At 43.3% G+C, this 20,741-nt stretch overlaps 1 protein-coding gene across 6 annotated transcripts in view; it reads left to right on the forward strand.

Annotated features, from left to right (window-relative positions):
* IQCH (IQ motif containing H) overlaps nt 1–20,741 on the forward strand; it is a 103,487-nt gene that overhangs the window by 27,399 nt on the left and 55,347 nt on the right. For 5 of the 6 annotated variants that reach the window (XM_087972937.1, XM_087972935.1, XM_087972939.1 and 2 more), the window contains exons 9-11: nt 526–1,077; nt 2,469–2,535; nt 17,098–17,181. In XM_087972937.1, the coding sequence (XP_087829063.1) occupies nt 526–1,077; nt 2,469–2,535; nt 17,098–17,181 (703 nt within the window). The remainder of the gene's footprint in view (nt 1–525; nt 1,078–2,468; nt 2,536–17,097; nt 17,182–20,741) is intronic. The other variant, XM_087972940.1, reaches the window with a different exon arrangement.

Consider the following 20,741-nt stretch of genomic DNA (forward strand, 5'->3'; position numbering starts at 1 on the left):
CGTTTTGAGGGAAGGAGTTGAAACAGTTTATATCCGGGATGTGAGGGGTCTGTAGATATTTTCACAGCCCTCTTTTTGACTCATGCAGTATCCAGGTCCTCGATGGAAGGCAGGTTGGTAGCCATTGTTTTTTTTGCAGTCCTAATTCCTCTCTGGAGTCCGTGTCTGTCCTGTTGGGTTGCAGAACCAAACCAGACAGTTGCAGAGGTGCAGATGATTGACTCAATCATTCCTCTGTATAGCAACAACTGTATAGCAAGTTGTTAAGGCCGCCTGGAGGTCATCTGTGTCCTCAGGGTCACCTGAGTAGTGCAAATGGGTGTGGAGCCTTCTTGGAACTCAACAGAGGGGGGTGGGGAGGCATCATCTATCTCCAATCTGCAACACAGTCCTTTCAACGGTTCCAAGAACCTGAGCCCTCACCCTAACCCTCTCCCACCAAGCCACGCCCACAGAACCGGTAGTAAAAAAAAAATTGGAATCCCGCCACTGATTTCTATTCGGTTCGATTCTTCCTCTCTCTAGCCCCCAGAAGAGGTACCGCCGGAGACCTTCAAGAAAGTGGCCTTTGAGTTTGAAATCCCGGTCTGCAAAGGCGTCCTGGACTACGCGGCGCCCGACCTGGTGCAGTTCAAGCAGTACTGCTGCCTCTTCTGGGGCAGCGTCTTCTCCTTCCTGCAGCAGGTGGAGGCTCTGATGAAGGACTACGCCGTTCCCCTGGCCATCGTCCTGGGGAAGAGAGCCATGGACCTCGTCCCGCACTTCGAGCTAAGCCAGAGGGCCACCCGGGAGGAAATCCTCTCGGTCTTAAAGAACGTGTCCACGGTTCAGAAGCTTTTAAAGCAGCCCGGCCGGAGGTACAAAGGCGAAAACGGGACCCAAAAGGCGGCCACCAAGATCCAGGCGACGTGGAGGTGCTACAAATTGAGAAAGTCCTACATTGGGTTCAGGCATCGGCAGTGGGCCTCAGGCATCATTGCCATTTCTTGGCTGATCCACGTTCACCTGAAACGGGTCCGAAAGACGCTGAAGGAATCTCGGCAGAAACACCTGGAGAACTTCCGCCTCAGGAGCACGGTAGCTGCTTGGCCCCTTTGTCTCAGCATCCCTGCCCAATGATTGCAATCAAATGTTCCTTTCTCTCTCCCCCCCCTCCCTCCCCCCATTTAACTCTACCCTTGTCCAAGCATATTTTACACATCATTAAATGTGCAGTCTTTGGTACCTACAGTCTGCCTCCATTCCCTCCCTCCCTCCCCCCTCCCAAACAACTGCTGCTTCTCCTTTGCGGCGTGAAATGGGGAGAACAAAACCCCTTCTCGTCCAAAAATGTATTCGGTAGGTTTGGAACAGGCAGCTTTTGATTGCATTTAGCACCGCGCTTCTTTAGGGATCGCTTCGGTTCTGCTCTCTCTTTTTTTTGTTTTCCTGACTTCAGGTTTAAATGGCACAACCCAGAAAGAGGGGAGGGGGATGAGACGGGGGGGGGAGGGCATTAATAGCCAGACTGATGTTCGGTGACAGCTGTCAACTGTCCAGCTTCTGCCAATGCCAAGCCCTGGACATCATTATGTCCTTCCCTGCCTCCGTCCTCTCCTTCCAATTTTACTAGATACCCGTACAGTGCTTATCATCCTTTCAGTTTTATCCGTAGATTATTTTTTACCTTTTGATGCCATTTATAGCCTGCCTTTCCCGGTCAGGTAACTTACACAAGGGGTCTAGCAGAAGTTCAAAAAAAGAAACTCTCAAGATGCTATAAGTTATAAATCCACGCATCCTTAAAAGTGGCTGTGTTTGAGAAACTCTGCCTGAGGGTTTTTAAAAGCAGCCAGGGCAGCGGCTGAATTTTGCATCGGTGGACATTCCAGGGTTCAAGGGCGGCTCCATGCAGAGCACACCGCGGTAGTCAAGAGGGTGTAAAGTCAGGGCATGGATTCCGTGTTCCCAAGAGACACTTTGGTGTGGCCCAGCCTCCTCCGGCAGCAAATGTGGTGCCTTCTTCCCACCTTTCTCTCCTCTGCGGTCTCTCTCTCCCCTACTCTTCCTTTCCAACACAATACCGTGCACTTGATTTGTGGCCCACAAAAACAATCTCCCTCGCCTCTGTGGCAGTCACTACTTTGTCAGAAAGTACTTAAGTTTGCAGACAAGCTTTTAATTAGTGCTCACCATTTCATTTATGTTTGCTTTCTCTCTCTCTCTCTCTCTCTCTTTTTTTCATTCATATTCTGTTAATTAAGTGATCAGCCTCTAATCTTCCCCTGCCAGTAGCTTCATGTAGCCATCTAATTAAATTAATTGGGGAAGATGTTTTAAGTATGTGATTAAATCAATTAATATAATTTATGCCTGGCTTAACTGTACAGTGGGAAAAACGGAGGAGGGGGAAACAGCTGAAGTTCGGCTGGGTTGCATCCGCGGCAGGTCCCTCCTGTCACTGATCAATGCCTTTTCTTGATTTTTAGCATCTGGCCGCCAACTGGAATCGCATCAGGAGCTCTAGGAGGACGATTATCCATATCCCATCGTTAGGTAGAGGAACGCTTTTGTCTCTGGGTTCTTTCAGCAACCCCTATTACACACCGCATTATGACTCCTTGATTGAGTTCAAGGAAGGCCTTGTTTTATTCAAATTGGTCTCGGCAGGAAAATGTTGTCGACATGATGAGAGTAATAACACAGGGCCTTCACTTGAAACGGCAGCGTTTAATTTGGGGATTAAGCAAATAAAGTCATTATGTAGAGGCCGCTATTCAGAGGAGAGGTGATTTGCGGTAATTCGCTTCCTTCTGTATGAAATGAACTAAAAAGTTGTCTTCTCTCACACACACACCCGCCTTCCTGCCCTCCCTTTTTCTTTCCTCGCTGCCCTCCCCTTAAAAAAAACCCACCCTCCCCCAGCCTCACAAACAGGGTTTCTGCTTGCCTTCCACAAGGAGGGGGTGTGGGTTTGCTGGCTTGGGTTGCTGTTGCGCCGATAAGCCAGGATGCTGCTTGCACCTTGCTTTTAATCAAATGTGCAGTCAAAATGATAAGCCGCGTTCTCTGAAATTATTTAGTTCTAATTACGAGCAGATGGGAGGGTTTATTTGCACCTTGGGCGCCTAGCAAAAGGAAATGCTGTGGTGAACAAGAATAATTAAGAAGTTGAATAGTGGGGTAGTTTGTGTGTGTGTGTGTGTATGTGTGTGTGTGCTTAAATAATCTGCAGCTCCATGTTAATTAGCACTCGGGTAATTATTTAATTACATTTATGAATTGGGGGGCTTAAGAGCCGTTTCCCTGTGCATCTGGGGGGGTTTTTGCAAGCCAAGATGTTTCTCAAAAGGATCTTTCTAGGACATGGCTGCTAATGGGAACAGCGGCCCACGTTTTAAAATAAAGCAGCTAGCTCTCTTTTAATTGGGGCCATACGGAAAATGTCTCCGCAGAAGATATCCAAGCGACCTTCCTTTTGACTGCAGCCCTCCATGGCCGCCGTCGCTGCTGCGGCTGTAGAGTTTGCGGAGAGCCGTTCGCTGAACGGCTGATGGAAGGGCCGGCTCTGAGCATCCTCGGCCATCACTTCCACAGCTCTGCTCTTCTCCAGACCCCCTTTAAAGTCTCAAGTGAAGCTGGCAGGGTGTTTCATCTATATTTAGTCTAGTCAAAGACCAGAGACCAGAGCAAGTGAAAAACACTCAAGGAACGTCCAGTTAAAAAAATTCTAGAATTAAATAATAAATAACAGATCAAATCTGGATCAAAATCACCATCTGGCATCCCAATCAGTCAGTTGCACACAAGCAAAACGCAGCATGGCCTAACTGTAATATCAGTCCTTAAATTGTGAGACCCAAAATGCAAGCGAGTGATAATGCAAACCGGGCTTGCTGCATTAATTGTGTAAAACAGCTATGATGGATTAATCACCTGTTTCCGATGAATTCCCACCGCTGCTGCGCAGAATCTTGGCACCTGCGGTGAAGCTTGCAGTATTGCACATCACAAAATTTCTCTTTCCTTTCTTTCTTTCTTTCTTTTTTTTTAAAAAAAACAAAGTTTCTACTGCTTTTGATTGACATGCAAGCACCACTTTAGAAAATCCTTGGTTTCTTAAAAACAGATCCTTCCAGGAATCCTGTCTTGGCTGCGGTTTTGCTCCGCATATGGAAGGCTTCTCACTGGGTGGTCGAATGCATCAAGAAAGACACTAACGCAAGTTCTATCTTGGGTGAGCTGCCCGATCAGGGTTTGGGGAACTCCTTTTATTGGGAACACACAAAGGGGGTGAGTTTATCCAATCATTATGTTACATGCGGGGAATGTTAGTGGATGCATCGCATCTTCCAATAACCATGCCATGGTAAATTTAAACTAGCAAACCAAACTGCATTCCAGTTAACTGCCCTTGTGACGTGTTTTATGGTCTTGTTCCTGGTGTCTGTTTTCAGCCTACGTGAGACCTAGCATGCACCGGAACCATTGAAGTTGCTCACGTGAGGCTTGGCACACAGTGGATTTGGCCCATTACAGCATCTCCCTCTGTTTTAGTTTTATATGGAGGAATTTCTTCTGGATCTTCATCACTACCCATGCAAAAACTTGTGCGAGCGCACGCATCAGGGTCTTCTGAGGGTATGACTTTGTACAGAGGTTCTTTTCCCAGAGGGCATTAACCTGTGCAATGGCACGCTTTTCAGCTAATAAAGACAGACTATTGGAGATGGTACGAACAAATATTGGTAATACACATGGAAGAATAACGATCCTGCAGCAATCATACCTATGAGAGCTACTATGGCTTGTAATCCTGGTAGTTTAGGGAACCAAGAACTAAAAATATTCTTAAAATCAATACCTTGCCATACTTGATTAGGATTGTAGGTTAATTGTCGCATCTCAGTTGTTAATTGTGCTACTACTTTGCCAACTTTGTCAATTTGAAGACAACAGTTCGTAAGATTGAACCTACCACATACCCCTCCTTCTTTGGCTAGTATGTAGTCTAAAGCTAAACGATTTTGGTAGACAGCTGTGCGTAATTTGTCCGTAGCAGTTGCTAGAGTGTTTAGAGCCTTGTCTATACGTTGTCCTGCTAAATCTAAAACAGCTTGTAAACGCATAATTCTATTAATCATGTATATGGGGGTTCTGTACCCCCAGGAGCCATCTTGGGCCCAACTAGCAATGCTGAAGGTGCAGACGATTCTTTCTGAGGTCCAGGTGTCCCCTTCATATTCTGATTGACAGGGGAAACCTGCAAAGGTATTATCGGTGTCTCTTTTCTTGTGGGATAATGTATCATACACAGGGATGCCCAGTTCTTGCTTGATGGAGATCGGTAGGAGGAAAAAGGAAGGTCTTATCCACCCCAATACACATGACCCTTGCCAATCTGCTGGAAGGGACGGATAGGCTAGGTTACCACAAATCCAATACATGTTATTTGGAGCTGTCCAACTTTGAGAGGATGTTGTGTCATAGAGATAAGGTAGGAGGGAAGTGTTGAATTTGGCAGGTGTGGTGGTAGCATTGTCAGGTGCTGTCCAAGTCTGGTAGGAGTTATCCCATGTACCTAAGCAAAGGAGGTGTCCTACTGGAATGGATCCATTTCGGGAAAACAGTTTCTACCGATTAAGTTAGTGGTAATTGTCCAGATAAGTGGATCGAAGCTGTTCTAGCTGTTATGTTTCCTACAGAAGACATGTTATTAAACAGAGATGGCGAGGCTTCTAAGGCTTGCCATGGCCATTGTTCTCCTGTGGTGGTTCCCCACAGACAAAACAATTGGTTACTGCAAGTTGTTTTGCAATTTTTTCTGCCATATCCATGAACAAGTTTTTTGCAATAATGCTGGTATCAGGGGCTTTTTCTAATTTCCTTAAATTATTATATACTGACCAGCCTAATGATGTTTCTCGCCTTCATAAATTATTTCAGTTTTTATGGTAATGTAAGTATTTGGGTCTATTCCTGTGCCATCAATCCTATACCATAAGTTTCCAAGGCAGGGTGTTGCCTGGAGATAGTGATTTCTACCTTATTGTCTGTGGTAAACCCTGATATTCGTTTGAAATGTGACAGATGATTGCAACCTGAGTACCCTCCCGGTATAATCACAGACACAAGACCAACCCGAGCACTCAACGGAACCTCCACAAGGGGTCCAGTGGTTGGGGTTCCCCATGGCCCAGTTAATGGGTGTATGACACAAGTATTTATGATTGTGAGCGTACGTTGATTTCCAGTCATCCGACCCACATGAATGTCCCCCTGGTTTAGAACAAGCAACACAAACATCAAAGATTAAAACAATTGGGTTAGTACCGTCCTTGAGCACGGTGGTGTGGTTTAGGTAATAAAGTTTTCCTTCCCCTTCAGGATCGGATCTGCCAGAGGTTTTTTGGAAGTCCTGCCCATAAGGTGACGTTGAGACGTACAGCTGCCTTGGGATCGTAGCAAATGGTTTTTGAGTTCATCTTGCATAGATGGTACATGGTCCCATTGTTTTGGCAAGTTTTTCCCGTAGAGGAAGGCACTTCTGCGGTTGTTGGGTATGGTAGATGAGAGTTATTTGAGTGGATCCTGCCTGCGTGGTTTTGGTCAGGCAGGGGGTGCAACCATCTGATGCGCTGGCAGAGTTCTGCGATCTCTTAATTCGATGTAGAAAGGGTGGCCTGAGCATAAATGTCAGGCTGACTTGCGAATTGTCTGTGATAATGATCGAGATGAACGGGGTCTAAGGACTGTCCAGGATTCATAAATGTTGCTTATGGAATCATAGAGGCGTCGACCGAGCAATAATAGGTGGTGGCAGTGGGGCGAAGTATGAGGAGTGTAGTTCGAGGGGGATGTTCAAAAGTGTTGATCTGGAAGGAAGCATTGCTGGAGATGTGGGGCCACGGCTTAGGAGCGTTGACCATCTGAGGTAAGGGGGAAAGATGTCCCCAGATGCAGTGCAGGTCAGCAAGAGGGGAGTACCTGGCGTGAAGTATGTCACTCGAGATGGAATGGAGACCTTGGAGGCATGTGCAGCAAGAAAGAGGAAGAGGGTTGGCAAGGCAACGAGACGAATCATGTTGATATGTCTGCAGGTGGTGACTTTTCTACTTTGGGGTGGTATGGTCTGATGTGCCGTCCAGGAACCCACAGGACACGATCTGGAAGCTGGATAGCTGCGTAGCCACGACCCCAGGTGAGGAGAGCAGCAGGACCCTTCCAAGTAGGGTCTGGCAATTGGCGGTAGTATACCTGTGGTTTGGGAGAATCAGGGAGGGGGAGGAAAATGCCGCCCGCTGCTGTCATAGCAGGGTGCCAGAGAGGTTGAGGAAGTTGAGTGTATAAAGACAGAGATTAAGAGTGTCTTGCATCGCCGGGAGGCCAAGGGTTCTTTCCCTTTGATCAAATGTCGTTCTAACGCTGTTTTTAGCGTCAAGTTAGTTTCTCTCTGCCAGGGCTTGTCCCTGGCTGTTATGAGGAATACCAAACTTGTGGGTAATTTGCCACTTAGCGCAAAAATTCTGACATAGCTGTGCTAGTGTATGCAGGACCATTGTCTGTTTTTATTTCATTTGGGCGTCCCAACGATGCAAAAGTGCGAATGCAATGATTGATGACATGTTTGGAGGCTTCTCCTCTTTGCGGAGTTGCCATTATGAACCCTGAATAAGTATCAATTGTAACATGCAGATACTTCCAGGGGGCAAATGAAGGAAATTGAGTAACATCCATTTGCCATATTTCGCAGGCTTTCAACCCGCGGGATTTACCCCTAAGGGAATGGAATGGGCTTGTTGACTACAGGTGGGGCATTGTTGCCTAATGGCTGAGGCTTCTGCCATCGTGAGGTTGAAATGTTTCATGAGAGCTTTGGTGTTTTGATGGAAATAAGAATGACTCTCCCAAGGAGTCAATGTGTGTGATGTCATGATGCCTGCAGCTGCTTGATCCGCCACATCATTGCCTTCCTGGAGGATTCCTGGGAAGGGTTGGTGGCTACGAATGTGTGCTACAAAGAAAGGATGTTGACGCTGTGCAACAAGGTGTTGTAATGTAACAAAAAGAGAGAGGAGGTTTTTATCAATTGCAGGAGAGAGGTAAGAGTCATGGATAGTAGAGACTATTTGAGTAACATATAGGCTGTCTAAGATCAAGTTGATGGGTTCGTTAAAATTCTGGAAGACTAATATGGTTGCAGCAAGTTCAGCTCTTTGTGGTGATGTATTGCTTGAAGCTTAGGTTGCTGCAAGGATATTGTGTCAGCAGGCTTTTCCCCAAGTAAGGGCTTCAAACAATGGAGAAAGAATATCAGTGGTTAAAGACAGGAAAGATTTATGGTACCAGTTTATGGTACCCAGATAGTTGAACCAAGGTGGGTTGAGAAGGTAGAGACAAAGAGGGAAGTGAAGGATAGGCAGTAGCAGAAAGCATTTTATAGCCCAGATATGCGTATGGAGTTAGTACTTGCACCTTTTCAGGTGCTATGTACAAACCTCCTTCTGCAAGAACGGCTTTCAGGAAAGAGAATGAAGTGAACACCGCACCGGTGGTCCAGGAGCTGCAACAAGGATATCATCCATGTAGTGATACACCAGAAATTGTGGGAAAGCTGAACGATAGGGTAGCAAGACATTGTTGACATAGTGTTGACACATGGTGGGACTATTAAGCATGCCTTGAGGTAGGACTTTCCACTGAAAGCGGGAGGAGGGAGAGGAGTTGTTTAAACGAGGTAGTGTAAAAGCGAATAAGGCACGATCTTGTTCATGCAGAGGGATAGAAAAAAACAGTCTTTAAATCAATGACCATTAAATCAAATTTCTCAGGGATGATGTTGGGATTTGGCAGACCACATTGTAATGCCCCCATTGGTTTTATAATAGCATTTACAGCTCTCAGATCACATAATATCCTGAATTTTCCTGACTTTTTCTTTATAACAAATATGGGGGTGTTATATGGACTGACAGATGGTTCAACGTGCCCTTTGACAATTTGGTCCTGAACAAGTGAGTGCAGGGCTTCTAGTTTGTCTATAGTGAGGGGCCATTGATCTACCCACACAGGTTCTGTGGTTTTTAATTGCAACCGTAGTGGATTTCTAGCAAAAGATTCCATTAATCAATAATGAGTCTCGCATTAAGTTGAGACATAAGATCACGGCCCCACAGGTTAGTATGCAGTGGAAGGACCAAAGGTTGGAGGTAGGCAGTGCGAGAAATATCAGAAGAACTCACCGGTAGCCACTGTTTGCTACGGTGGGCGTGCTGAACTCCTCCCACTCCCCGAACGGCTGGGGCAGTTTCCAAAGGCCAATCGTCCGGCCACTCAGCCGTTCGGATGACACTTACATCAGCTCCAGTATCTAAGAGACCCGAGAAGACCTTGTTATGGATTGTAAATTGTAACACAGGCCTGGCTTGTTCTACTGTCTGATGGACAGTAAATGCCCATGCATCATCTGTTTTAACAGGTACTGGAATAGCGGTTGCTACTAATTCTCCTTGCTAATTTTTGTGGGAGTGTTTCCATTACTGCCATGGCTACTGAGGAAAAGTCATCGGAGTCTCTCAAAAACGGAGAAGCAATGATTCCCCTTGCCATGAGGTCTCGGATGGGATAGATTATGAGGGGTGTCATGGCAGGGGGATCGTTTTCAGGCATGTGGGAAGAAAGTAAACAGTGCCTGGGATGTCAATTTCCATATCTTCAGAGGCAATTAGGGTGGAAAGATATGAGTCAGCCTTGGGAGTGGGGCTGGCTGATCGCCCTCCTCTAGTTTCCTGTGGCTGAGAATTGTTGTTGCGACACTGACTTGCCCAGTGGTACCCTTTCTTGCACCTGGGGCATATTGTCTTAGGCTTGGTGTTGTTTTGTGTATTGTCTCTGGCTCTGCATTGTGCCTTAAAATGGCCAGGTTTCCCACAATTGAAGCAGTTTCCGGCCGGCCTGTTCTGAGAGTTTGCTTGCTGCAAAGCCATAGCCAGATGCTCCATATTGTAGGAGACAGTCCCCACGATTCTGCAAGCCTTTAGATAGTCCGAGAGGGAGGCCCCCTCGGGCAGATAGAGGCTGCAAAATCCTTTTGCAATCCTCATTAGCATTTTCAACAGCCAGTTTTAACAGAAGCTCCTTACGGGCCTCTACATTAGAGATTTGCCTATGAATGGCTTTCTGAAGTTCCTCTCACGAACTCGGCATACGGCTGATTTGAGCCTTGAATGATTTTTGAAAAAGATCCTACGATGCCAGAGGTAGGATCATCAACTTTGTCAAGGGCTCTGATTGCAATAATACTGGCAAAGGTAAGGGTTGCTGGGAGTGTCGCCTGAGTTGCTAAGTCCCTAAATTGACCCATACCACAAATTTGATCCGCTCTCGCGACCCTACCATGATCGAGGGCAAATTTTTCAGCTTCGCACGAAAGTCTGATTCCCAAACAACGTGCTGTGGTCCTGTCAGTATCATGCGAAAAGATCCTTCCAATCTTGGGGTAACATGAAAAAGGAGGTGCTGATGGTGTTAATGAAGCCTCTGACATATGGTGCCTGGATGCCGTACATGGCCACGGCTTGTTTTAAATCTCTAATTAATTTCATAGATAAAGGTTCAAGTCTAGGCACCATATTTCCGGCTTCATCCCCTCATATTCAACGGGACAGAGAGAGAGCTCCTCTAGAGTAAGAGAGCCCTCTCTGCGTCCCTGCATCATGGCTTGTGCGAATGCTCCCATGGGTGTCTGATCCCTCGCTGGATTTGAGTTAGGAGAACTCGTGGGTTCAGGAGCAGTGGGGGAAGTTTCTAAAGGGAAGCGTCCTTTGTCTTGATTTCAGCTGTATAGGGAGGAGGAGGATCCCCTCAGAGGAGGGGGTCTTGGTCACGCTGAGCCATGGATTGTTAAGCATTCCAGGACTGTCCTCCACGTGGTCAGAATTTTTGGTGGAGCCCTGGGATTGCTATGAAGATAGTCACCCAAACGCTGCCATGTGGAAACTTTCAAGGACCCTTTATCCGGATAAGCCGGATATTGTATGTAAATGTAAGTCAAAAGGGTGATAAGGTCCTTTTTAGTTGGAATCAGGAGCATTTTGCCCTGACTCCCAAAAATACGAATTGAACTCTTCGTTAATTCTTCCAATTCCTGCAAAGCGTGCCATCTGCTCTTTGGAGAATTTTCCGCCCATACTCACCTGAAAGGAGGATGTCTTCTTTGATGAAGATTCCTGGGGAGGGATCCGTGACACGAGGCGGCTTCCCTGAGTTGCAACTGGCTCGCCCGGCCGGGTGAGATAGGCAGTCGAAAGAGACGCACCCGTTCCTTTTAGTGGATCACGTGGGGTTCACCAAATGCGGTTTTGCTCCGCATATGGAAGGCTTCTCACTGGGTGGTCGAATGCATCAAGAAAGACACTAACGCAAGTTCTATCTTGGGTGAGCTGCCCCGATCAGGGTTTGGGGAACTCCTTTTATTGGGAACACACAAAGGGGGTGAGTTTATCCAATCATTATGTTACATGCGTAGGAATGTTAGTGGATGCATCGCATCTTCCAATAACCATGCCATGGTAAATTTAAACTAGCAAACCAAACTGCATTCCAGTTAACTGCCCTTGTGACGTGTTTTATGGTCTTGTTCCTGGTGTCTGTTTTCAGCCTACGTGAGACCTAGCATGCACCGGAACCATTGAAGTTGCTCACGTGAGGCTTGGCACACAGTGGATTTGGCCCATTACAGCACTTGGCTACAGTAAAAAGGCTTTTCAGGAAGTGGAAAAAAATCAATATCATTTTTTCCCCTTTCTGTTATCAAATGTCACAGATGCAAAATACACAAAATATTAATCTCTTTTAAGTAAATTGTTGCTCTTTTTTGAAGACATTTTATACAGAAAATAAAATGATAAAATATAACTAGAGAACCAAGATCTTTGGCATACTTGCAGTTTTAATAAATGTTAGATTTGATAGATTTCAGAATATATGTCTTTGCCTAACCCGGGAAGGACAGTTTTTTAATTCCAGGGATTAAAACAGCTTTACATGAAAATAATGCAGCTGAGTTACTGAATCCCAGTTCCTGGAAGAAACCATAACTGGAATTTTTTTCATCCCATTTGAGAGTCCTTGATTGTCACCCCAAATGTCACCCCATTTGAGAGTCCTTGATTGATGCCACTAAAAATAAAATCACATGCTTTTAACCAAACCTGCAATGATATACATGCTTATTCTGAAGCAACATTTGTTGAACCCAAATTGTTAATTAACTCAAGGCAAGTTTAAAGTTCAAGTAGACCTTGAATCACGGCCACATTTGAGCCCAAAATTTCTGTTGCTAAGTCATACATTTTACAACCATTCTTGCCATCGTTGTTAAGCAAATCCCTGCAATTTTTTAAGTTAGTCACACGGTCGTTAAGTGAGTCTGGCTCAAGCAAAATTGATTTTGCTTGAGAGAAGGTCGCAAAAGGGGATCATGTGACTCCTGAGAACACTAAAACCATCGTAAATATGAGCCAGTAAGATGGCATCATCTTAAGATGGAGACGTGAAGCTGGATTAGAGACCAACATTCAAAGACACAATATGGTTCCCTTCATGTGTGTGTGTTTGCAGACATGATGATTGGATGCCAGAGCTCTGCATAGTTTCATCTTCATTCAAGAGCCGCTTGTTTACAAGCTCTGGTTGCATTTCATGAAGGTCAGAGAATAAAGTCTACTAACTAACTAACTAACTAACTAACTAGCTTTTTCTTAGAAGTGTGTGCATGGATGGAAACTGAACAAGGAGAGATTCAACCTGGAAAGAAGGAGAAATTTTCTGACAGTGAGAACAATCAATCCATGGAAGTTGTGGGAGCTTCATCACTGGAGGCTTTCAAGAAGAGACTGGACTGCCATCTGTCAGAAATGGTGTAGGGTCTCCTGCTTGGGCAGAGGGTCGGACTAGATGACCTACAAGGTCCCTTCCAACTCTGATTATCTGTTATCTGCCTGTTGGCCCAATAGAAACTTTTTATATTCAAAAAATAAAGTCAGCCTTGTGATTAATTATTCTTCAGTTGTGCTTATATTAACCAATAATGACGCTGCAGTATTTCATGAGCCTGCATAAAAAAAGTTTGTGACTATGAAAACTTTGAAATGATAATTGGGAAGTCATTTCATGTGCACTGATACTGAAGAGCCATCACTTGGTTGAATTTATGACAGAATAATATCTTGTGGTTTGACATAGTACTTTTACTGAAATGGTTCCTTTTGATTTAAATTTCCCTCACATTAGAAATGCTCTTAAATGGAAAGTTGGGGGTATTCTTAATCTATGGGAATCTTCTCAGTTTTTCTTTTGTCTGATTATCCAGGACCACAAACAAATTATACAGTTTAGTAAGAGACGTGATAAGGTTGTGTCCTACTATTTCTCAAATAAATATGTGCATTTTTAAAACAAATGTGAACATTCCATTCCATTATTTTTGAATTGTGTTGATATGAAAGAGCTTTCATCAAATTAAAATGTGGCCTTCAGGGGGTGTTACTTTCTCGTGATACAAACCGCTCTGCCCCATAGCAGTTTGTGGGACTCGATCTAATGGATGATTTTGCACGTTTTTCCTTTTGCCATATGATCCACTAACATCCTATTTTAATGCTACTTTAACTGCTGAATAAGAGATCTAGCTATTATTACAAACCTGGGAGAAGATGGAAAACAACCTCCTGATCGATCAGGAAACGCAGCTAACTCTAGGTTAGAGAGTTTCTCAACTTCCAACAACTTTAAATAGGCGGACTTCAACTTCCAGAATTCCCCAACCATACAGGCTGGAGAATTCTGGGAGTTGAAGTCCACCGACCTTAAAGTAGCAGAGGTTGGGAGGCTGAGGTTGGGAGATTCTGCTCTAGATCTTACCCTTCTATAAAGCTATAGAACAGGGGTGTCCAACCTTGGCAACTTTAAGGCTTGTGGACTTCAGCTCCCAGAATTCCTCAGCCAGCTTTGCAAAGCTGGCTGAGGAATTCTGGGAGCTGAAGTCCACAAGCCTTAAAGTTGCCAAGGTTGGACACCCCTGCTATAGAAGCTATACAGTGATAGAGGTGGGAACTCCATAAATTTTGAGTTAAATCCCCATCAATGAAACCTGACGCTAGTCTGCCACCGTTTTATTCGTTGCGGGAGCCTTTGAGATCCAAATGCTTCAGCATCTTGGAATATCCCAACCGTTTGAACCAGGTGGTTCAAAAGTCTCCTGTCGGGATGTTAGAAGACCCCTGAAGTCCCTACCAGCCCTGCCATTTCATGTTCCATGCCTGTTTTCCTGTCTTCATTCTCCGTGCAGTTGGACACACTGAGATGCTTAGGCTTTTGACTTTTGAGGTTGGTCCTTGATCCCCATTAAGCACTAGAGAGAATCAAGTAGATCTGTAGCATGGGAAGGTCCACCCCAGTGAAGGATCCCCTGGTGAGATGGCATCTCAGGCCCAGGAATTAGATTCCTTGCGAAGCTGTTAAGAATTTTCATCCAGGCTTGCTTTTCAAAGTAGTTATACAGGTGAGGCTCAAAACAGACTTACATACTCATGTAGTATGGCTGTATTCTTATCTTTTCTTCTTATCTTTTTCCACTGTCTTCTGTTGGTATCTTATGATGATAATATTTTGTTGTTTGTATACACTGAGAGTTTATGCACTAGAGATAAATTCCTTGTATGTCCATTCACACTTGGCCAATAAAGAATATTCTATTCTATTCTATTCCATTCCATTCCATTCCATTCTTTCATAATTCTATTCTATTATTCTGTTCTGTCCTGTCCTGTTCTGTTCTGTTCTATTCTTTTGTAATTTTGTTCTATTTTTATTCTATTTCTATTCTAATTTCACTGTATTCTATTCTCTACACACAGACAGACAGAGAGAGGGGGGGAAGGAGAGATTGTGGTAGATTTTTATTTTTCATTCAGGATAAAAAAAACCTAACAATCGTGCTAGGGAATGGAGGGATTTTTCTCTTGGAGAAACTTAGGGTTTTTCCCCCATTGTGCCAGTTCTGATCTTTTTGGCTTCTACCTGCCTCTTGGAAGTGCCTGTTATACTGGACTTGGCCTTGTTCTGTGGGCAATTTGTCTTTTGCACCTTTCTGTCCCAGTAATCTGCAAGACCGTTTATGACGACTTAAAAGCATTTACGCAAGTAAATTGTATTATCAGAAGGGGAAATTTTCCCTCTCAATGAAATGTTTTGGAGCAGAGCATCAGAAACGACTCGGACCTTACATATTTTAAGATATCCCGGTCTGCTGAAATGGATTGAATTTAGATGACCTTTTTGATACCATTGTCTCTGAGAGCTAAATGGAACTTCGGTCTCCGGAAGCATCTATCCAATGATAAGAACAGATGTAGCTCATGGCAGTCACGTTCAAAATCTTCCAGTAAGCCTTTTGAAGCATTTGTTTGGCAACTGCTGAAAACAAGCTGTTGTGCTAGCTAGAAAGGTAATTTGTTTTCCTATAATTAATTTTCAGTTGTCAGATTTCGTTCTGTGATCTTCCCCCAAAGACAGAAATTGAATGGCATGTCTAAAACGCCTCCTATCACGTTTGCCCAAAATGTGTACATGGGATACAACTTCCTAGGTATCTGAGATTCCATTTGCAAGATTCCAGAGGCCTTAATATACATTTCAAAGGACAAAGCATTATTTTAATCTTGTTAGCAAACCATGCTATAACAGCAGCACATCAAACCTGCACTTATATTAAGCAGCACTTGGTATCGATTTCCTGACAAGCTGCCCTGCTGACAATTGATCTTTTTTCTTTCCTTTTTAATACTAAGATCGTTCCTATGCAATTAGCTTAATTTCAAAATCTTTCTGGATGCGACTATCCCAAAGTGTTAAACAGAAAACATTTTATAGGAATCGTGCAGTCGCTCTGAAGTATTTATTTTATATCTTACTCACATATTCCCAGAGAGACAGACTTCAGCCAGCCAGCCGGCAGCATGTGCGCGAAAACCCTCAGCGCATTACATCACAAAAGGGCCCAGCAAAAACCCTGCTTGTATTGTGCAATCCAGATGTCACATAATTGCAAATTAAAATGCTTTAATGCGAAAGAGAGAGCAAGAGAGAGAATATGTTTGTGAAAATTCAATTAATTTTGTTTTAACGGAAAGTGTTCTAGTTTTAATTATTCTATCAGGAAAAGACAACCGAGGCTTTAAATGGAGATGATTTTAGTATTTGTGATTTTAATTGTCTTCGGTTTTAGCTTCAGTTTTGTCTTGTGATGTTTTTATATCAGCTGTTCTGAGCACTATGTGAATAGAAAGGTGGGCGAGATAATTCAAATAAAAACAAATACATTTGCTTATTTTTTTTATACTAGTAAATATAGATCGGTATACTGAATTGTGCAGTAAAGTTGCATGTCAATTTATTACAACAATCCTCCTTAACAGACACTCAATTTATTTGAGTGTTGTCATACTATAATTTTAAGATCTAGTTCTATTAATTGCTTTTCTTTACGACGTTTCCCAGTTTTCACTAGATCTCAGAGAAATAATAGCAAACAAGATAGTTAGAATTTAATAAGGGAGAATGCTGCGTTTGAACTTAGGATGCTGTATTTCTCGATTATTATTATTATTATTATTATTATTATTATTATTATTATTATTATTATTATTAGCAATTCTTGTTCCTAATTATTTAAAAGCCAGATTAGGGTTCCAGTAATACATTCAAAAAAAAAAATCCCCTGCTTTATTGGAAAGCATGGCTGTGTACCTGATTCAGAATTAGTCTAGTGCATAATTTTTTTTTCAAATTTCAGTTATTCAGAACACAGTGTAAGTACATTGCACCGTTTTTCTTCTTTTTTGATAGATGAATTGCTCTTGTATTTGTCGAAAGTCAAGCTCAGTAGTTCTTATGTCAGGTCTCATTTTTAATGTTATTAATTTTTCTGGAAAATTTCTGAAATGTAAGTGGAAGGCTGAATTCCTTCCCCCCGGCAAAAAAATAAAAATAAAAATAAGAGCATACAACCTTCTACGGATGGGATGCGTGTTAATCAGTTGTGGTGCTTTCTTTCAGGATACAAGCAGTCCCTTCGAGAGGCCGACCCAGATTTCGCTGTTCATCAGGGATCGCAGTTTGGAAGGCTGTGCGAGATCAAAGGTACACTTTCCTTCCAGCCGCTCTGCCTCTATTATGCTTCCAAAGAAAAAAGGATTCGTATTTCTGAGCCAACAGATTGTGCCCTCATGGCCAATTTGAAGGCTTATATACCAGCTAAACTGCGACGAGGCGTTTGGCTTTCGTTTGCCAGGTTACACGAACCCAGCTTATTAATATCCTCATCAGACTTTCTTTATTTTTCCTTGAAGACGTTTCACTTCTCATCCAAGAAGCTTCTTCAGTTCTGACTGAATGGGGGAAGCTTCTTGGATGAGAAGTGAAACGTCTTTCAAGCAAAAATGAAGGAAGTCCAACTGCCTTTTGAAAAAAAAGCACCTTTGTAACAACCATGACCTGGATTCCTGAGAATTTCCATAGATACACATCATAATTCAGCAAGCCAGGGCTTTACATAATGTATAAACTTAGTTAATGTCTGTCAATTCCTATGCAGAAATTATTGGCAGCCTGGAGTGCCCAAAAGTTCATTAAAGTGCTTTTCAATATCAATACCAGTTTTCTCAACTGTGGCAACTTTAAGGCCTATTAAGAAGGCCTGATCTACACAAAGCATCGGATGTCATTATCACATAATGTGGTGCTCTGTGCTGTGCTATCCCACTCACTCACACGTAACGGTGGTCTAGCAGGTTTATTAATATTCCCCAGCACTTCCCTTCACCAAAAACCCAGAACTGTCCCAATTAAGTCCAGCCACAAGCAGACCAATGGTAGTCCACAGAGCAATGGCCAAGGAGTCCACAAGGCCCTTGAAAGTTTCCCAAACAATAAATAAAATTGAATCCAAAATACAAGAGGGTTCATGAGGCAAGATAAGTCCAGAGTTTACAAGGCACAACCCAAAGTCAAGGCATGGTGCCAAACCAAAGCAAGACCGAAATCACAACCAGGAAATACACAGCGAAGAAATGAACATGTTGTTCTCCGCATCGTCTCCATTTGTCTGCTGTGCTAAATCGCCAGTTTCTGGTGCAGCTCATCAAGAGGGGTGAGGCTGCCTCCTCGCGAGTGATCTGGCTGACGTTCAGTGCTCCTGCCTTTTCTCTGCCCTACCTGTTCTTGGATCAGGTGCAGGAGTTAGTTCCTCTTCCTCCTCGCTGACTGGCTGCAGCTGTGTTCTCTCCCCATGCCTCAGGGCTGTCCTGCTGCAGCTCCGTTTCAGCCAAATCCCTCTCAAATGGCTGCTTGGAGCCATTGACCAACTCTGCCCCTGACATGCTTGGGACTGGTTTATCTTCCTCCAAGCTGACATCTGGAGATGTATCTGGGGAAGTCATCGCAGGTGCCACGTTTATGTGGATGACATCCAACTCTACTTCTTTTTTTCCATCTTCTTCCACTGGGTCAACTTTGGGTGGGTCCAGCATGGAACAGACTGCAAATTGGGATGAAGCATAAGTAGCTAGATCTGAATGTGGGCTGGTCTGAAGGTGTGCATGATTTACCATCTTTATAGAAAGAGTTTTGCTGGCTTTTATGATCCATAAAATAGTTTGTCTCCCAAAGGGGTTGCACTGATGATGTCACCTAGCTTGGTAATGAAATGTCTTCACCAAGCTCAGAGAACACCACGGACTCCACAAATAGGTTGTGGTAATGTGCATTATGTGAGCCAGCCTTTGAAGCAAACCCGAGAAGTGCAATAGATCTAGAACACAGCACTCAGACTGCCCTTAGATGCTTCCCATTGGGAACATGAGATATCTCTCCATTGATCCCAAACCAAATTCAAATAGCTTGTTTCAACAACATGACTTGAATCTTGCCTGCCTAATGAATATGATTTCTTTGTTTTGCACCAATTCCATTCACCCTCCGTCAAATGCTACCTAGGAAGGAGGCATAACGAGAAATAATTGAGGTCCAACAGCCACACTATACAGTGGTACTTTGATACTCAACTGCTTTGAAACTTATCAAATTTGGTACTCAATGCATTTTGACATGAAAATTTTGTCCCAGTACTCATCATTTGGTAGTCAACACACAAGCTAGAACTTGTCAATGTTGGCTGCCTTCTGACTCACAACATTATTCTTTATGGGGGGGAAATTGTTTGGTGCTCATCACACACTTTAGAACTAATTAACGATGAGTACTGAGGTACCACTGCATTGTGTAATTCTCTCCTCTGAGACTATAGTCCTTGGCTGATTTTAAGAGATACCCCCAAACCTATAGTATTTGTATCAGTTTTAAAAAAAAATGTACTTTTTATCAATTGACATGATGGGTGCAATTATTATTTTATTGTTTTGTCTGATGCTGTTTTAATTAAAAGTTGTGGTTTATTGCTATTTCGTGTTGGGTTTTAAACCATCACAGGCTGCTGTGCCAAGTGTATGTGAGCTTAAATAGTTTTTTTGCTCATTCCTGTTTTGTAAGCTTTTCTATTTAATTAAGAAGAGACTGATTAGCCATTTGTCCAGAATGGGACAGGTGCTTGAGCAAAGGGTTGGAATAGAAGACCTCCATGGTTCCTTCCAGACCTATGGTTCTAGGTTCTATAATTGAAATGTGTTTTGAAAGAATAGAATAGATAGAATAGAATACTTTATTGGCCAAGTGTGATTGGACACACAAGGAATTTGTCTTGGTGTAAATACTCTCAGTATACATAAAGAAAAGATACATTAGTTAAGAATCAGGAATCATAACGTACAACACTTAATGATAGTCATAGGGTACAATCAACAATCAAATCATACTAGGAAACAGTCAAGTGGGAGGGGAGGGGTGATAAGGAGTGGTGAGAAGATTAACAGTAATAGTAGTGTACACTTTGTAAATAGTTGAACAGTGTTGTGGGAATTATTTGTTTAGCAGAGTGAAGGCATTTGGGAAAAAACTGTCCTTGTGTCTAGTTGTTCTGATGTGCAGTGCTCTATAGCGTTGTTTTGAGGGAAGGAGTTGAAACAGTTTATGTCCGGGATGTGAGGGGTCTGTAAATATTTTCACAGCCCTCTTTTTGACTCGTGCAGGATACAGGTCCTCAATTGAAGGCAGGTGGGTATAATTGTTTTTGAAAGCTTTAAAGTTTTAAACTTAAACTGAAAATTAAATATAGGCATCTAAGACATATGAGTGCTATTGTATGTCTTCTGGCTTGTTTATTGCATTATTAAACATCACTAAATAAATAACTAGTCCATAGGTATGCGCATGTAAATCATGCATAATTTGCCCCTTAGTGGCTCTTGATAAATTAGCTCATATTTGTTTTAAGAAAGAATTCTGTTGAAAAACCGGTGATCGGATTTCTTAGCAAGTTTCACAACTCCGCGGGAGATCAGTGGGTATCGGATGCATTGCCTATTGATGTGAGATTGTGTACTTTGGGGGCAGAGTAAAGTTTCCCCATGTGGCGCTGTTGGCCATTTCACATGGTGCTCAGTACAAACCCTGGTTTATCTTCATGCCACGTTTGAGAGGGAGACACGGGGTTTTCCCGGTAAGTATGATATGGAGGTTTTTATGAATGAATGCAATGAACTTCCACTTGGAACTTGGAAAAAAGCACGAAGGGAGGTGTGAGATTG

The sequence above is a fragment of the Notechis scutatus genome, chromosome 11 (assembly GCF_049901735.1).
Source record: "Notechis scutatus isolate UNSWTSFEM ecotype Mainland chromosome 11, rNotScu1.2, whole genome shotgun sequence".
Lineage (NCBI taxonomy): Eukaryota > Metazoa > Chordata > Lepidosauria > Squamata > Elapidae > Notechis > Notechis scutatus.